Raw genomic sequence first — 19038 nt, forward strand, 5'->3', positions numbered from 1 at the left:
TGAAGCTGGAAGGGGGAGGGGGGGGCTACAACTGAGCTGATGGGTACAAAGTACTATGGGAAAAAAGTGGGCTAAAAGTACCATAATAGTTGGCTGGTGTTTCACTTGTAAATGTTTGCATATCCAAAGCAATTTTCCATCCAGGAGGAATGTGGTTTTTGTGGCTGCCTGTTTACATTTCTCATGCTGCAAACTCAAAAAGACACACGACAGGAATGTGCTCCTCTTTTTGTTTTGTTGTGCTGAACTTTTGAGTCTCCCTGATCCCACAGTGACAATTCATGACCCTTGAATGCAAAGTGGCTAGGAGAAACGTTACACCCCTTTTTAAATTAATAATTGACATTATTATGCTCTCAAGTCATCTCAGGCTTTTTTAGAGTACAACCAGCAAGAGCTGCCCATCCTGTTCTACTCCGCTATTATCCGGTCTGTTCTCTGTTCTTCCATTACTGCGTGGTTTGTATCGGCCATGCAGGATACAGGATATACACAGTGAAGCCCGATACAAATCTGTACTCCAGATTAAAACATTACATACCAGACAAAAGCTCCATCATTTAAAGGGAGGTTCCCCTTAAATCCAGAGATTCTGCAAGTAGTGGAAAAGGAATGTGCTTTCAATCTTGACAAATATCTGCTGCTTTTTTCTCCTTGTTTGTCACACCTAGAAATAATCATCAAACACTCATTTGGATATTTTGACCGTTAGTGATTTATTAATTTGTAGGACAGAGACAGACTACAACAGATAGTCAGGTCTGCAGAGAGAACTATTGGCTTCAAGCCTGCCCTCCATCCTGGACTTACACCTCCAGAGTCAGTAAGCGGACTGAAAAGATCCCTGCAGACCCCTCACATCCTGCAGACCTCTCACACCGTGGACAAAAGCTGGTCCAACGCCTCCCCTCTGGTAAGCACCACAGAGCACTGTACGCCAAAACCACCAGACAACAGCTTCTTCCCACTGGCTGTCACTCTCATGAACAATTAACCAGACTTCCAGCTGCACAACTTGCACTATTACAACTTTTGCACTAATATCCAAAATTCATTGTCCCTATGCTCATATGTGTTATTCGATATAATGTAGTTAAATGTTAATGTTGATGCTTAGTTTCTTTGTCTCTGTTGTCTTTTTTAAAAATATTTATTTTATTCATGTGTATATCATATGTACACATGACAAGAGCAATGGTAAACCACAGTCAAAATCCATGTATGTATACACACAATGCTAATAAAGCACATTCAGATTCATAAAACCAGTCCAACTGGTCTGGGTGCTTAGCTGGCAGGGGAGAAGAAGAAGAAGAAAAAATACAAAGAAATAAGTGCTGACATATTGTTGAGTAATTCTTGCTTCTGTGCTGTTTTCGTAATACTTTCTCGTTGTTTCATGCGGAGATGATGCCATAAAACAACGTCTACTGGGGTCCCATCAACTGGTGGTGGGGACGAGGTGTACCACAGAGGCGCAGTACCGCCTTCCGCCGGTAGAGGGCGGAAACGAGACAGAAGTTCTGCCGCCTTTGATGAGGAGGAGACGCCGCCGGACTGAAACAGGGGCCGGCCTTGACGGAGGAGGGACATCGTGCTAATTTCCATAGTTCTCGCGCACGTGGGGAGAGTAGAGAAAAGATAAGGCTCGCCGCTCTGACTCACACGGACAGACACCGCGGACTCCTCGTGGTTAAACCCGGCCGGCATCACAGAGTGACCGGCAGAAACGGGAAGCTTTGTGTGAGTTCCTCCCCACACACGCGAGTGAGGAAATAAGAAACTCAGCCAAAAAATGTCGGCGTTAAAGAAGAGAAACTCGAATTCCTCGGTGGACAGAGAAGAGGACAAGCAGGTGACTGAGAAGATGCTGTCCCCGAGCGGAGCGGCGGGAGACAACGCCGCAGGAGAAGGGGTCGCCCTGAAGAAGACCATCACTCTGTTCAACGGCATTGCCCTCATCGTGGGCACCATCATCGGCTCGGGCATCTTCGTCACGCCGACCGGCGTTGTGAAGGAGGCCGGCTCGGTGGGTCTCTCCCTGGTGGTGTGGACGGTGTGCGGCGTGTTCTCCACGGTGGGGGCCCTCTGCTACGCGGAGCTTGGGACCACCATCACCAAGTCCGGGGGGGACTACGCCTACATCCTGGAGGTGTACGGCCCCCTGTTGGCTTTCCTCAAACTCTGGATCGAGCTGCTCATCATCCGGCCGTCCTCGCAGTACATCATCGCCTACGTGTTCGCCACCTACCTCCTCAAGCCGATTTTCCCTGTGTGCCCGGTACCGGATGAAGGGGCCAAGCTCGTGGCCTGCCTGTGCATCCGTGAGTATGCTATGTGCGCGAGCCCGAACCACGCCGGGGGATGATGCAACTTTTAAGTGTTACAGTGCTTTGTTTGTTTGTTCCAGCCAAGGGAACGCAACGTGTGGGAAGTTGCACTTCCTGGTTGTGTGTGTTTTTAGTTGTAGAGAAATTCCCTGACTTGCTTTACGTTTAAAAAAAAAAAAAGCTTCAGCTCAAAACCTCGCGTCTTACATGTTGTGTCGTCATGACGGACTTTAATGCACTTGCCGCCCAAGCGCGCCCACAACGTGTCGCGTTCTTACATTAGCCCGCCGGTGATGAAAGAAGATGCTCGCGCAGCATCACTGGCTCTCGTGAGGTTCAGAGCAATTTTTTTTTTCTTCTCATTTTTGTTCTCTCACTTCTTTATATGTCGGGATATGTTTTACTATTTCTCCATTATTCTCCTTGTATAAAATATTTGTATTTCCCTGTTCGTAATTTTGTGAGGGTATTTTTTTCCCGGATTTGTCGGAACAGAGTTTTAGGACACAGTGTTCGACATTAAATAAATACATATCAATAAAACGTAATAAAGTCAAGGAATTCTGCTCTAAATGTCCGTATGAATAGGCCTTTAAGAAAACAATGTATTGTCAATATGCACTGCTGCTCAAAAGTTTGGGGTCACCTGGAATATTGATGTTTTTTCTTTCCTTGTATTATGTATATTTTCGATTTTTAGTTTATTTTAGAATAACATATTTGTATTTTTATTTATCATATTTATCATATCAACTTGTGGGGATTTGACCTTTTACAACCTAAAAGGCTGAAAAATACATGACAAATACAGAGCAGTTCTCTGAGCCATCCTGTAGCAGCCGAGAGCAGAATAAGATTTTAATTTTTATATATCAAACATTAATGCAGTCAATTAAACCTCAATTTCAAAGGTGCATCAAGGTTCACTAAATGTTTTTTAATATTTTTAAGTAGACGTTAGCTTCACAGCTCAGTGTTGCTTACAAACGCTGGTGGATCTCAGTCGATTTCAACTTGTTTTGCACAAAGTCTTAATGAGCTTAAAGCTGGATTATTTGCTGCTGTAACTTGTCAACGCCAGTCTCTGGTTGCACGTGTTGTAGTTGACTGCCACGTATAACAAGTCCCCCCCCCCCCTCCCTTTCAAGTCACACACTACCCCTGTATCTGAATACGTAATAACACTTGTGTGTGTGTGTGTGTGTTTGCGCGCAGCTAGTAGACCTATCACCTAATCTTAAAATTGACTGAAGGCTAAATCCTGACTGAGCCAAATCTCCATACACACACACAGGTCCATCTACAGTCTCATCGGTGTATTTCGGTGAGAGTTACTGTTCCGTATGACCTGTTTCCGTCGTGAATTTGTATAACCGAGAACGTACATTTGAATGTTTGTGCTCATGTGCACATTGTTCCAAGTAGTGTGTGTGTGTGTGTGTGTGTGTGTGTGTGTGTGTGTGTGTGTGTGTGTGTACGTACGTCCGTCTACTGTACTTGGGGCTCCCTTTGTCTTGGTCTCTTCAACACAGAGCCTCATTGTACTCCGTCTCGTCTTCCTCTTGTGGCCCCCCGACCTGATTTAGAAGCTTTTGAAGGGAACCTGCTGCTTTAGTTAATCACTTTCAATGGGGTCCAGGGTTCAGGGGGCTGCTTCAACAACCCCATGAGTTTGTGTGCGCAGGATGGGTTGGTTACATCACTGCACATGTGTGGGATGAAGAAAGGGGTGTATAGCGTGAGGTTTATTCAACCAATCTGCGGAGTCTTCTCTGGCTCCAGGCATGCTTTTGAGTGCCGCAAATTCGCACGCACACACACGCACACACGCCTACGCAAACCTCAAATTTGAGTGCGAAATTAAAGAGGGTTTCAGGGAAAAAATGCAATTCAAAGCCATTGAAAACAGCTGTAAAAAAACAAAGTCAGTTCTTGGTGTGCTTAATGATCAATTCTCGGTTGCACAACATCTATCAGACGGAGTGAAGCTCCATGCAGGAATTTGAAGAGCTGCTTCTTAAGGATGCTGCCACTGACAGTCTCTCTCTGTCTGTCTTTGTCTGTCTGTCGTTGCAGTCCTGTTGACCTTTGTGAACTGCTACAGCGTGAAGGCGGCCACCAGGGTACAGGACATCTTCGCAACGGCCAAGCTCCTGGCTCTTGGGATGATCATCATCATCGGCTTCGTCAAGATCGGCCAAGGTATTTTACTGGAGCACAGCAGGTCACAGACAATGTTGAATTAAATCATTTATTGTTCTTTTTTTCTATTCTTTTACAAATTACTTGTATCCAAATGAATAATCTCAAATATATTTGTAATCTATAAGTTTCAACATTATTAAACGATCAGCAATTCGAATTTTATCATCAAATCGGCATGCCGATTTGATGATAAAATGATCATATGTAAATTTCAGGCTTAACCACTTCTTATATAGGAGCAAGACACACAGACGTCATAGTTGTAAAAAGTGTTTTTGTATTTGTTTTGTAGTCATTTTAGTGGCTCTTTCGGGACTCTTTGTGTGTCGCTGCAGCTGTTTTTTATTCTCTTTGTAGTTGTTTTGGTCTCTTTTCTGGTCATTTTGAGTGCTCTTCCTGGTTGACCGTAACAATTTGTAGATCAAGGCCAGAGGGCTTTGGCCCCCGGCTTGTGCAGTAATCCTGCCATGGGTTTTGTCAACAAATTGACTGGGTTTCGACCAAGTTTAGGAAAAAATGCAGAGTCCTCCAAAATGAAATCCAGTGCACATAGTGAGGGAGGGAGCACACCGCATTTAGCTACGCGGTCTGTGCCACGCGACTTGAAACAGGAAGTGGTTATTTTGACTTACACAATTCTATTTTCCTCTGTAAAGTCTTCCCCTGCTGTTTGTGCTTATCTCCTCCACTGAAGCAGTCAGACAGTCATGCTCTGATAGGGAATGCTACACTGAAATGAGTTCATCAAACTAACAGAACTTAATTTTTTGTTACAAAATCTCATACGTAAACACAGTTGCTGTAAAGTCCACAAAATAACTTGTTCTTCATTTCCACTGGGACACTTCTGACTCTGAATCTGATCAAATTGCGTAGAAAACAAACTTATTTTGTCACCTTTGCTGGTGGATTCCCAAAAATGATCTAATCCGCATTTGGCTACTTGGCTAATTTCCAACCCTTCTGGCTAAATTAAAGCCGAGCAGTGGATCTGGAGTAGCCGGTGTGTACTCCCCCCCCCCCCCCCCCGCGGCCCGAACCCTCATTAAGGCCACAGGCTGTTTTGAAGTGTATCCAAAGACGGGACGAGGAACAGCACGGAGACCGGACAATGGCTCTCAAGCAGAACACAGCTTTTTTCATTGGAAACTGTGTCCCATTCACTAGTAGTCATCCAACTATTTTTTTTAAAGAAGGTACACATGCACAGGAAGTCAAAATCTGGAGGAAGGAACTCTCACCTAAGATTCCTTGGGTAGATTCTAGACTACTATGGCTTACAGTCTTAAATATTGGAGATGGCATAATACCCTCTTCCTAAAAACAACCTGGTACCTGCCAGCTCACATCCCCCTTTGCTGCGTTTGCGTTCTTGCTGCCAAGCAGCCTGTCCCCCGAGTGAGACACAGAGGCGCATATAGAAAACAGAATTCAGATTCTTAAAGGGGAAGTCAACAGGTCTGATTTGTTGAACGTGAATGACACGGCATGGGATGCAATAATGAATAAAATCACAAAGCAACTGCTGTGCCAGATCAGTAGCTGGAGTCCGTTTTTGTAAGATTAGTTCAGTCGCAGAAATGATTTGTTGCTCGAAGCCTTTTCAGAGAAAGAGGGAGCGAGGGGAGGGAAAAAAGGTGAAATGTCACTGAGTTTAAAGTGAGATGGAGGTCTCTGGGACTGAGGGGTGATTGTGGAGCTCGGCTGTGTGTTTCCCCGTCTGGAGCGCTGAGCTCGCCGATGACTTCCTCGCCCTTTGTGCTGACACCTGACATTAACCCCGGCCGGCTTTGAAAATCTGCAGTTTTCTCGACAGTCTCACTTTAACTCGAACTGCAACACCGAACCTACAGTTTTCAGGAGGATAAAGCATCCAAAACAACAAACCTAAAGTGCAAATACCAGAAGAAGTGGACGTAGCCTCCGGGTCTGAAAAGTAAACCATAGACCTTAAGCCAAGTCAGATTGTAAGAAAGTCTATGAGAAAATGACTCTCCTTATCTCATGATTTATTCCCTCAGTAAAGATGAGTTTATGTCTCAATCTGTAGTTCAAAGTCTTCTTCAATACGGCATTATGTTCATTTAGTAAATTATAGTCCATTTAGAGTAAAAAGTGAAACAGGTTAAGCTTTAGGGCGGGGCTACCTGGTTGTCACCCGGGATCAGACCCATGAAGTTGTAGATTCAAAAGTCCTGATCCAAGTTCAGTCTTTCATCACCCACACACATAGTTGTGGGTCATTTGTGCCGAGGTCAGAGGTCACAGGTCTCGGATCAGCTGACGGGTGGGCGAACGGGTCCTCAACACTGCCTGGAATTGTTCATAAGAGGACCAGAACAAGATGACGGGACCGAGGCAGGAGGTGTGTGTGTGTGAGAGAGAGAGAGGGGGGGAGAGAGAGGGGTATGTGGTTTGTTCACTGGCAAATATCAGTGGCAGAGGGTTCAGGGACCACAGATAAAAGTTAAAACCAGCTGCTGCATCTGTATGGAGCATTGTGCCATCAAAAAAAACAACGGTTTCTTTTCTCTCTTTTTGGGTACGCTCCAGAAAACATGAAAAAAGGGCAACTGTTAGAGTTCGACTCGATTGACTTCATCGTCTATAATTAGTGGAAATATTTTCTTGAATTCCGCCAAAGAGGCACATATAAACAGTTTGCCACCCACCATTTGAAAAACTTACAAATATACCATAGTGCAAATGTGCTACAAGTTGTCTCATAGCCGTACATACCGATTTTTAAGAAGTCCGACCACTTCTGTGGTAATTAGTTGTGTTTTTGTCGATTTTGAGTGCACTAGTGTCCTGAAATCCGTACAAATGTTTTCTCTTCTCCTTTAAGTCGCCCCTCAATCCCACATAAGTAGAGCAGAGAGCCCTGCCCTGCCATAACACCCGCTTCAGGTGTGCAGCGCCGCTCATTTGTAACTATCAGCCTCTAATAGCTGTTTATCTGCGACGCCTCAGATTATCCAGATCCAGACAAAAGACCGAGCGAGTGCTGGTGATGACTTCACCCGAGGCCCCGCGACGGAGCGTCTTCTCTGCCGCCCTCACTGGCTGCTGTTTGGCAGTTGAGGGATTTTCTTTTTAATAGGTGTGTTTTTATGCATTTATTGTTTTACCAAGCCCATCCGATTCAGAAAGAAAGCTACAATACAGGCTGTTTGCGAGGCGTTTTACCTCTGAGTTAAGTGCATCTTTTAGAGAGGCAAACTTTAATTAACAGGTGTCGCAATAGGAATAATTCACAAATAATTTTGCCTGTATGTAATTAGATGGCAGTTGTAAAAGTGTGTGTGTGTGTGTGTGTGTGTGTGTGTGTGTGTGTGTGTCTCAGAAGGTCAGAGTGTTGCTGGCGGATTAGAGGACAGTGTGATCTGATTAGCAGTAAAGCCAACTGCTCTCTCAACGCCGTTTTTTTTGAGGGGGAGGCGAATGGAGACGCATCTCTTGTTGATCAGCAGCTCTTGCCAGCAAACAAACTGCTCCGCGAGTCGACGTGTCGTTGTGTCCTCGAGCGAGACACTAAACCTTAAATTCTCCCCTTTGCTGTGTCTTCGGTGTATAGAGCAAAAAATGTAAGTCGCTTTGGATAAAAGCGTCAGCTAAATGTAATATAATAAAACAAATCTGATTTACTTCAGTATTCAGGCTGTCCGCGGTTCTGAGATGTGGGGCTTTGATTCCCACCTTTTGCGTCAAAGTCAGTTTTATATGTCACTTCTTCCATCTGTGCGAACATACAGAAGACTTGAAGTTGTGTTTCTCTTCTGTCTGACATGAAGTGGATGTGATGAACTAATAAAGTGCAAAAACAGTTCAAAGTTAAACAATAGAACAACATCAATTAAACAACATGAATTAGGAAACTGTATAAAGTGTGTGTTATAGCAGCAGAGGAGAAGACATGAGTATAGATGGGAGTGATGATGGAGAGAGTTCAGCTCGGTGAATGAAGCTGTTGGATGCGGTGCGAGCCCGGTGTCGGTATGCTCTATTGAACACATCTAATAAATCAACCGATATCAAACAACCAGTGTGTCCTTCCAATTTTATTTACTCTTAACACACAAAAAAAAGAATATTAAAGAATACAGCCAACGGCCTTCTGGCAGGAAGTAACTCTGTGCCAGCAGATAACAGTAGTCTGTGCTCGTCATTTGAAAAGGATTACTCGCCACTTTGCTGAGTGTTGTTTGACCATCAGAGGAGATGAAGAAAAATGTTAAGAGCCTTTCTGTGTCTTTTGTGTGTGCGGCCTCTTGCCAGCCAACAGTGCAGCGTAAAAAATGAGGGCGACAAACGTGTTGAAAAACACACACTGCCTTTTATGTTGGAGACCTGCTTTTTGCAGCGTCTTTTTTATTTATTATCCAAGTCAACCACAGAATGCCAAAAGTTAACAGTTTAAATTAAAGAGAACCGCTGAGCTGTAATATCAAGTCCGGCTACTAACTGACCTCCAGGTCACAGTAACTGCAGTTTGTCACTCTTAGTGGCTCATTATTCTATCATTAAACCAGACCTCATTTAAATTCAGGAATCAGGTTTAATTTCATTCAGTCTTTGTTGGTATGTGTGCACCTTTCTGTGTGTGTGTGTGTGTGTGTGTGTGTGTGTGTGTGTGTGTGTGTGTGTGTGTGTGTGTGTGTGTGTGTGTGTGTGTGTGTGTGTGTGTGTGTGTGTGTGTGTGTGTGTGTGTGTTCGTTCTGTTGTGGTGCATGCATATTTTAGTGTGTGTGTGTGTCACTTTCACTGCCTGGTACTGGTATCATGTGACCGGCTGAGTGTTTCCTGACTAGTGTTGTGGAAAGTGACCCTGGGAGCCACAAGAGGAAGAAATAAAGCTTAGAATAGACACGCAGAGGATTGCAGGAGGACATATGTGTCCGCCACAAACCCTGTACTATACTTTACTATGGCCCCTATTGGAGCTCTAATGAGTCCTCCACTGCCCTAAAAAATAAAAAATAAAGTCTGTTATGATTCAAACAACAAGCTGCAAAGATTAGGAGCAAATCAGATCTTCCGCTGAGCCCGAACCTCGGGGATGTGAGGTGAGCTGCAGGTTTGTGAGGCCAATAACAAGACGTCATCAGAGGTGCACGGCTCTTATATTCTCATCTGAACTCTACCCGGCTCAGCTTCTTTTCTTTTTTTAATCATTTTGGTTGTATTTCGGTCAACTATTAATTTATTTATTCATTTCTGATAATGACAAACATTAATTGGTTCCAGCTACTCAATATTTAGTTCTCTGGTTCATATCATTATCACTGTGTGGCGTAAGCTTGTAGGAAGATCATGTGTTTGGATGTGTGCGTGCATGCGTGAGTGTGTCTGTCCGTCCACAGCGAACCTCGCATACTACTTGACCCCTCAGCCGGATGATTGTTTTAAGCCGCAACTGACCAAGTCTGTTGCAGGCTTTTTTGTGGGTCATATATATTTTGAACCAGAGCATCTGCAGATTCATTATAATCCACTCAAGCTTTGAACTGTACGAGATGATTAAATCCACGTTTTTGTAACTCTCGTCGCCACCTCGACTGCGCTCTTCGGGTGAACTTTTCTACTTTGGATAATAAAAATGTCAGCGCTGAGCAACGGGAACTTTGGGGTGACGCGGCCGCACATCGGTGCTGTTTATTAAACGAAGTGCGCAGCAATCGGGAGCTTCTCACGCTACACGGTGGCTTAAGGCTAACCCCCCCATCACCGACAGTACCCCAGGCTGTTGGTTTAGCAACCATCGCTGTGTCTGAGAATGTGAGTGACTGAGTGTGTGTGTGTGTGTGTGTGTACACGTGTGTTGTGCGGAGCTGCTCGGGGAGGAATGTGGAGTTCACGAGGAGATGGGCTTTGGCCAAAATGTCCTTAATCCGCAAAAAACTGCTGATGAATCGAAGGTAGATAGTAATACCCCCTGCAACCTTTCGACAAGCCATTTTTTCTTCTCTCCGTCTGTCGGGTGATGCCTCAGGTCGACTCCGCTGTCTGGGTCACTTATGGACCGTCTCAGCTCGTCTTAACTCGGGTCCATTCTGCAGTCTCTCCCTGATCCACATACCAAGACAGCTTTAAGACAAAGGCTTTCTGTTGGGCCACTGCAGGGTCATTGTTTTGTTTTTATTTATTTTCACTTTTGGGGTTCCTCTAGACTGGCTGGCTGGTAAACCTGCCCGCGGATGCAATAATTCCGGTGGATTTTAAAAAAAAACCCCAATTCTTTCCCCTTGTTCTTCTCCAGGTGGCGTAGACCGCCTCCTCCCCGAGAATTCCTTCGAGGGGTCCAAGTACGAGTTTGGCAGCATAGGACTGGCGCTCTACAGCGGCCTGTTCGCTTACGGCGGCTGGTGAGTTAGCGTGAGCCGCTGCCGGCTCATTGTCCACTCTCCAACTTGGGATAGGGGCGCATTGAGATGTTCACCTTTCTGAGGTAGCGACACTTCATCGTGCAAGGGTGGAAATGGACTCTAATCATCACGTTGGATCGCAACATTCTGTAAATCAATAACACATCTATTTACCATCCAAATAGGACACGACTGAAGTCAGATTAATAGAGAGCATTATTTTTGTGTACAGTGTGCATTATATCTGTTTGGCTACATACTCAGTCTCTGCCTCCTCTGCTCACAGGAACTACTTGAATTTGGTCACAGAGGAGATGATTGAGCCGTTCAAGTGAGTGTTGTCGAGGGACTTGTGCCCGCATCACGATGAAATTCAGACTTGTTTGCAGGGCAGCTGTCAATTGTCTGTCACTAAGTGTACGTGTGTGTGTGTGTGTGTGTGTCCCTCAGAAACCTTCCCCGCGCCATCATCATCTCCCTGCCCATCGTGACGGTCGTCTACGTTCTGACCAACCTGGCTTACTTCACCACCCTCTCCCCCGAGCAGATGCTCAACTCGGAGGCCGTGGCTGTGGTGAGTGCACGCGCCTACTTTCTGTGAACTATAAGTCAACTATTTACTCACATTTTTAAGTTGGGGAGGGAGGGATCATAAAATTGTTCCGAGCCATCTTTACCCTGCTGAGAGAGAAAGATACATTATTTTTTTAATTTTATTAGACACGAATTTTATTGCACAAATACTTTCTTTTGAATAAAACGGCGTGGACCCACTGCCGGTGGATTTCGCTGTGCCACTTGACCTGCTTGGCGACTTGACGTGACTGATTATGATTATCTATAATCTGTGTGTGTGTGTGTGTGTGTGTGTGTCCTGCAGGATTTTGGTAACCAACACCTGGGTCCGATGTCATGGATCATCCCCGTGTTTGTAGGCCTGTCCTGCTTTGGATCGGTCAACGGCTCCCTGTTCACATCATCTCGGTAAACAAAGCACTCGCGTGAAGAAAAAAAACAACAACCCAGAAACATGGAGGTGTACACGGAGACTCGCTATACATTTTTTGGGGAAACAGAAATCAAAGACGTCTCCGTTCATTCTCGGCATCCCTGTCTTTCCTTCCCTCTCAGGTTGTTCTTTGTGGGTTCCCGGGAGGGTCACCTGCCCAGTCTGCTATCAATGATCCACCCCACCATGCTGACCCCGTTGCCCTCGCTTATATTCACCGTATGTGCCCTTTCTTTTTAGTTCACAGCACGCTGCACTGATGGCAAGGTGTTAGGATCGTGCTGCCGCGCGACGTGTGCAGATATAAAGCAACAGCAATGTTTTTAATTTAAACAAATGACCGCTGGTTCTCACACCCATTTGCATCCCCCCCCCCTCTCCCCTACAGTGCCTGATGACGCTGCTCTACGCCTTCTCCAACGACATCTTCTCCGTCATCAATTTCTTCAGCTTCTTCAACTGGCTCTGCATCGCCTTGGCGATTGTCGGGATGATGTGGCTCCGCTACAAGAAGCCGGAGCTGGAGCGACCGATCAAGGTGAGCCGGCTCGGTGGACAGGCGATCGCAGAGGGCCACGAACCAGAGGGGGGCGGAGTCGAGTGGCCCCCCAGTGTCTCCCTTCGGTCTTTGTCACCATCGACTCCCGCTTGAGTTAGCTTTGGCAGCGGGAAGTGTTTTTTCTTTGTCTCATGCGAAGAGAAAAAAAGATCCATTCAGCAGAGCTCTGATGAATAGAGACTGATCGCAGATTAAAGGACGGAACAGAAGCTGGATGCTTGTCAGCTGGTGTCAAGGCCGTGTGTGTGTGTGTGTGTGTGTGTGTGTCTGTCTGTGTGTGTGTAAAGCGCACCATGCCTCCTGACTGGTCCAGTTGCTGCAGGACTCTGTAAAATAGAGTGCCATGATTACACTTTGTTTGCCTGTGAGGGTATGCCAGTGTGCGACGCTGTGTTCTTCTACTTGCTACAAAGTGGTTTTTAACAACAAAGTGAGGACAATTTAGCCTGTTCGAGGGTTAGGACTTAAAGCTACAGGTGACAGTTAGGTTTAGGGTAAGGGTTGTGGACTCATAATGCTTTTGCAAAGGGATACATTTATTTTGTATAGCCCAAAATCCCAAATTTGGCTCTGAGGGCTTTGTGTGTGTATATGTGTGCATCCCTACAGCTTGATGTCTGCCATGACTGTACTCATCCGTCCGCTTGCACAATGTTATGTCAGTCAGAGGCGGAGTCTGTCAGGGCAGTGAAGTGAAAGAGGCAGATAGATCTATTGGCCCAGCACTCAGAGAGAGAGAGAGAGAGAGAGAGAGAGAGAGAGAGAGAGAGACAGCGAGAGACAGCGAGAGAGAGTGGTGGGACAGTGGTGGCACTGTCTCTCTGCTGACCTCCATCTCTCTCTTTCATTCTCCCACTCTATTTCTTTCTCCTTTCTTTGCCTTGTCACATTCCTGCTGTTCAACCCATCTGAAGCGGAGAATCACGCAGTTCCCATTTACTACCTCATCTCTTTTGGTCGACGGGGTGCCGCTCACCAGTAACCCGGTAGATGCGCGGTCCGTCTCCGTTGCCTGAAGCGCGTGGTCGCCTCAACATAAAGCTCGTTAGTGGTTGTTGGCGGCCATTTATCTGCTGCTGTGACAATCTTTTGGGACCTTTTCCCATTCCTAAATAAAGATGCACACATTGAGCAAGATTAGCCAATAACGTCTCTCCCTAGCTTACTGTTTTTTACAGGAAACACTGAACCTTAAAATCGTTCAATTTATGTGAATTTTCTGCACTAGCCTCATGATCAGTGAGGCTAACGATGCTCTGTCGCTCCTTATCACGCAAAAAACTCTAGCCCCCCTCCCCCTTTTTTTAGCGGCCCAATAGAACACGAAGGATTTTAATTAATTAAATTGCATCCCGCTCGAATGTCCCATATCGCGATGAAACGCGTCGCAGTACGGAAGCTAAAGCCGTCACACCTTCAGTGTGACTTTAATCGACAGGAGATCTGTGGACTCTTTTACAGCATCTGTCTCTTTTCCCCGCCGCAGGTGAACATTCTGCTGCCGGTGAGCTTCGTGCTCGCCTGCCTCTTCCTGATCGCCGTCTCCATCTGGAAAACCCCGAAGGAGTGCGCGGTCGGCTTCGGCATCATCGCGACAGGAATTCCCGTCTACTTCATCGGCGTGTGGTGGCAGAACAAACCCAAATGGATGCTGCACGGAATCTGTGAGTCGGACGCCCGCCCCGTTGCACGGCTCAAGGTGTCGGGAGAACCTCACTCGACATTTTGTTTAATCAGCACTTGTGTGTGTGTGTTTCAGTCTCAACCACGGCCTTGTGTCAGAAGGTGATGGAGGTGGTGCCGCAGGCCTAAGAGGCCTTTACAGCCGATCGGGCTGCACAAACGGTGACTTCTGGGTTCTGACATCACAGCTAATGGAGCTTGACCTCCGTTGACCCCCTTCTCTCTTTCGCTCTTTGTCTCTCTCTCTCTCTCTCTCTCTGTCTCTCTCTGTCTCTCTCTGTCTCTCTGTCTCTCTCTCTCTCTCTCTCTCTCTCTCTCTCTCTCTCTCTCTCTCTCTCTCTCTCTCTCTCTCTCTCTCTCTCTCTCTCTCTCTGTGTAGTGCTGATAAGGACCAGACCGAAACATGCCACCGCGTCTTAAGTGCGCTTCAGACTCTTTTCTTTTGTTTCTTATGGACTATTTTTTTTAGTCACTAACCATCCCTTGTAGGTTGTAATGCATTCTTTTTGTGTGATGCATTTCAATGAACTGTTTTTATTTTGTTATTTCACTGTTTTTTTGTGGTCGTTGAAGTTCCTCCCTCATCAGAAACAGGTTGCAAGTTGTGCCTCAGGTGCTAAAATGTATGACGGCGTATTGGCCGGCTGTGGCGGTAGTCGTCAGTGATGTCTGAGTTTGCAAACAGCTGTGTCAAGTTTTTTTTCGTATTTCCTTTTTTTTGTGTAAATATCCTGCAAGAATCCACTTTTAATCTCTTGGTAGACAACTTTTTTTTTTTCAGAAAATCTGATTGGACAAAGATTTGTGTAGTCAAATTTCCAGGAAGTGCTGGAAGCCTTTGGTTATAATCCTTCACCACTTCTCAAGGAAAGTCTTGTGTGTTCTGTCGTCGCATTAAACACTGGGACCGCTCGCCTGCAGGTGGTTTTAAAGTCGACTATGCCGCTGCAGGAAGAGAGTGAAGTGGATTGAAGACCTTGGTGTGTGAGAGGGATGTTCTTTTTGTTTTCTGTCCTCAGAGGAAGGTGGAAAAAAAGCAGATGGGTCTTTCTGTTGTGTTTTTCTCCAAAGCCGGCTTGCGTCATGTCAGATTATTCCCGTGTTTCGGACTGTAATTTGCTCTGTAACTCGCCATGTGGTCAGTTGTGACAGAGGTAAAGGCACCAGGATGGGACATTGTATCATAACCATCCCTAAAAAAATTTCCTGCTGTTTGGATTACAATTGTTTGGGTCAGCGATCTCATTTTCCCTTTTGGGGATCAATAGCCGTTATTTATGTGTGCGTTTTGACGTACAGAGGGAGCGCATTTTCAGAACAGTGTGAAGTTGCTTCTTGTTTTGTTTTTTTTCATCTATTTCTTCTTACCTTTCCACACACATTCACACACGCATTAGCAGTTACAAAACAAATGAAGAATTTATTGCTGTTTTATTAACGTTGACAATCCTCCTGACAACGGGCCGACACGGCAGCGCTGGTTAACAGTGCGGCGTCTGTTGTTGCCGTAGAGACGGCGGTGGATGTGGGGGGGGTTAATATGTGTCTGAGGTAGCGCCTTTCTAACACTCCAGCCATCGCACAAGGCAGATGGGTGAACTAACCCGACTAGCTCTGTAGAAAGTGTATTTATTTATTTTTAGGTTATTGTCATTAGTCCCTCAAATTGTTTACAGGGCATTTTATGAAAAGTGCTTCTAAAATAAATGTTTGTTTTTTTTCCACTTTTTTTTGTTGTGTTTTTGTTTAGGTCTCATTTGTCCTCTTTTTTTAAAAAACATTTTTTATTCTAAATGCCAACTAAAATCACCTGGAAAAATTCACAACGCGGTGATGGTTTCGACTTGTTATATTTTCTATGATACAAACAATGGATGAAATGAGTGTGTAGTGAGTGACCAACACTCAGAAAAGTCTCGCGTTAGTGTTTAGCTTGTGGTTTTGGTTTACTGTTATAGTCCACCTCATACTTGTTGACAGTGAAAAAACAAAGGCGGTGGGATGTTTCTCAGCTCAAAAGCCTTGTGTTTCCTTCAGGAACACACAAGAACACACAAGCTGATGATACACTTCAGTGTTTTGTTTACAGCTGGTTGCGCTGCCCCCAAATGGCCAGAAAATATTATACAGTTTTTTGAGGAAAATGAGCTGGAATACTTTTTTCCAAAACTTAATTTTCAGCCTCGGTGAGTACACAAGTGTTGTCTACCGTGAGCTTCATTGAAATAAGCAGGAACGAACAATGACAAAATATTGCAGACAAAATTAAATCACGACTACATAACAATAATAATCAATATATCAATCGTCTTCAAATCCTTTCTGGACTGAATCATTTTAATAAAAAAACTTCACCACCAAAAGTAAAGGGAGTTAAAGCAATGCATGCACTTACTCTGCTTTTTAATTGAACTTAAGCTGTGGCAAAAAATAATGTCAAACGATGTCGCTCATCAGTCACTTTGAGTCCTGTAACTTCGGACTTGTGCCCAAACCGCCGCCAGCTGTTTACTTTGTCTGGCTTCTGGAGAAACGGCTTTATTGTCCTTCACTTAAATGTCCGACACTGTTTTTCATTCTGTTTGACGTTGGCGGGTGTAACGGTGCCACACCTGCACAGTCCTAGAGTGACTAATGCAACTATGTAAGAGAAAAAAAGGGAGTAGGTTGAGAACGGGAGGGAAGGAAGAGCTTTCATACACGACTGACTTCAGCCACTAAATGGGACGCTGCAGGTTCCCGGGACTCGTGCTGTGCAGACTGTGACTGGCAGTGTTGGGCCGTCAGGGCCCGCTAAGCCTTTTCTTCTGGCCTAAACAGAATCACAAAGTTATTGCTATTTTATAATTTCATTATTTTTCACAAACACACTACATGTATTATAATTATTTTCCCCTATTAGCTCATTTCTTCCATTGCACAAGCTCATGTCTGTTCCTCAGCTCAGGCCAGCAGCACCGCTTGCTTGACAGCTGGTTAGGTAAAGCTCATCCAATCAGATTTCTTTCTTTTCGTTTCTCAAGGCAAGAGTAGTGCTTTAAACAACATGCTAATGGCCGGCCAGCTAGCTAGCTTTAATATCTGCTTGCATTATGGACGTTGTAATTCGTCCCGGGCCCTGCGTGAGCGTTAACCTGCGCTGTGATTGGTCAGTGGAGCTAGAATCTCGAACCTACAATCTAGAATCTCAGGATTTACTCGATTTACCGATGACCCCTTTCCCACAGAGGGTTATGTGCATCTGGTGGGTGAAATGATAGTCGTGCAACAGTTTTTATTGGTTTAATTTAAGCATAAACAAGCTACAGCACTGTTGTTGCTGCTCGACTGAGGGTGCTCGTCCCGAGCCGCTCTCTACCAAGGTGCCTGTGTGTCTTGTCTGTGCAGGGTTTTGTTGAATTGTTTTGTTTTAACTAAATGTGACTGGTTGTTGATTTGGACAACATGCATTGTTGTTGACGGGCTGGTCAAGTCGGTTAGTCGTGATGCACAACATTGCAGGGCACATTGCTCCATGGAGTGTCTGCTGCTGGGGCATGGGAGGGGGGTGTTGGTGGCGTTGAAGTGGCGCGTGACCTCCCTCCATGCTCGTGGTGGTGCTGTGAGGAGTGGTGCATGAACACACCATGTATTGAGTGGGTCGGTCTGTGGCAGTAACTCACAGGACCCCCCCCCCCCCCTCCAGTCAGGGGGTGCGCTGCAATCAGCTGTTTAACTCAAATCCATGCCGCAAGTCTTCCTGTAAGTTGCACCGTAGTTTCTGTGCAAAACGATGCTTGTTCTGCATCCATTATGAGTTTTTTCTTTTCTTTTTTTTAAACGGACTAAAACTGTGACGGGAGCTTTTTTTTTTTTCTTTCTTTCCTCTTTTGGTCTTCGTATGTACTTTGTATGTTGTGTTTTCATCCCGAAAAATAAAAATCCAGACTTGTCGAAACAAATCCAAACCCTTTTCTCTTCTATTTCATATACAGTTATATATAAAATATATATGATATATATTTATACAGTAAATACATTCCCAAATACCAACTCCACATTGAGAGCCCATCGGTCAGCAGGACCCTGTTGGATTGGTTGCGGAGGTAAACATTACACACAGCCGATGAATGTTCACAGAACCAAACAAACCAATCCTCTTAAACATTCAGAGCATGAAAGTGCACTGATCCGAGGTCAGTTTCACAGCCTCATGGTGAACAAAACACAAAGACATAACTTTTAATGTGGACTAACAAGGCCTGGGGCAGGTTTTTGGACAAGGTTAACAGTTTTGGCATCAGCGTTTGTGATACGAGCTTTAAACTTAGGAATGTGGACCCGTTCTTCCCTTTTTGGCCACTTTGAGACAATTTAGTGGCAATTCTGGAGCTTACAATTGACCCTTCGCTGACCTGGTGCTCGGTCAAGCTGTCAGAGCTACGTTACCATGGAGCCCACACTGTCACTAACTCCCTGGAGAAGTATGATCTACGTTTTGGGTAAACTAAATAGCGTGAAGCAGACAGAAGAGTCTACAAAATGTTTCAAAAATATATAAAGGATGTCAAAGTTATTCAGCAAAGACAAGTTAAAAAGATGAAGTGGAAGCTAAAGTGAAGCACCGGCAGAAAACAACACGTTTGGGACAACACTGTTCCTGTGAAGCCGTGCAGGTCTTTTATTCACTGTTCCACAAAGGCAAAAGCAGCTTGTGTAAACATTCAGTATACCGGTAGCGTTTAGCATGTTATTTAAAAAAGTGTGCACACAAATCAATTCTTGAACAATATCACGCTTCATTTCCAGCAGGTCAACCCCTAAATCCCCACATTTTTGTATTTTGTGTATTATTAATCTTAGTTTACATGTTTAAACAAATAAATACAACTTTTTAAAATGCATTCT

At 45.0% G+C, this 19038-nt stretch overlaps 2 protein-coding genes across 2 annotated transcripts in view; both read left to right on the forward strand.

Annotated features, from left to right (window-relative positions):
• The first annotated feature begins 1534 nt into the window (after window positions 1-1534).
• Window positions 1535-18083, forward strand: slc7a5 (solute carrier family 7 member 5). Its single transcript, XM_068603835.1, has 10 exons — window positions 1535-2324; window positions 4407-4532; window positions 10795-10900; window positions 11187-11231; window positions 11351-11474; window positions 11781-11884; window positions 12032-12128; window positions 12298-12447; window positions 13955-14132; window positions 14228-18083. The coding sequence occupies exons 1-10, from the start codon at window positions 1796-1798 to the stop codon at window positions 14278-14280; spliced, it is 1512 nt and encodes a 503-aa protein (XP_068459936.1). The 5' UTR covers window positions 1535-1795; the 3' UTR covers window positions 14281-18083.
• The window catches only part of jph3b (junctophilin 3b), a 78692-nt gene continuing 66582 nt past the window's right edge, over window positions 6929-19038 (forward strand). Inside the window, exon 1 of the mRNA XM_068603834.1 lies at window positions 6929-6941. The gene's annotated coding sequence lies outside the window, so the exon portion shown is untranslated. The remainder of the gene's footprint in view (window positions 6942-19038) is intronic.

This window comes from Clinocottus analis, unplaced genomic scaffold, assembly GCF_023055335.1.
Source record: "Clinocottus analis isolate CAN_PGR_092001 unplaced genomic scaffold, fCliAna1.0.p SCAF_6, whole genome shotgun sequence".
NCBI classification, from domain to species: domain Eukaryota; kingdom Metazoa; phylum Chordata; class Actinopteri; order Perciformes; family Cottidae; genus Clinocottus; species Clinocottus analis.

What these genes read in the sequence shown, in the direction of transcription:
- slc7a5 (XM_068603835.1), top strand. Translation starts at nt 1,796, where the DNA reads ATGTCGGCGTTAAAGAAGAGAAACTCGAATTCCTCGGTGGACAGAGAA. An exon ending in AGCTGGAGCGACCGATCAAG is followed by an intron (nt 12,448 to 13,954) that starts GTGAGCCGGCTC and finishes TCCCCGCCGCAG; the next exon opens with GTGAACATTCTGCTGCCGGT. An exon ending in ATGGATGCTGCACGGAATCT is followed by an intron (nt 14,133 to 14,227) that starts GTGAGTCGGACG and finishes TGTGTGTTTCAG; the next exon opens with TCTCAACCACGGCCTTGTGT.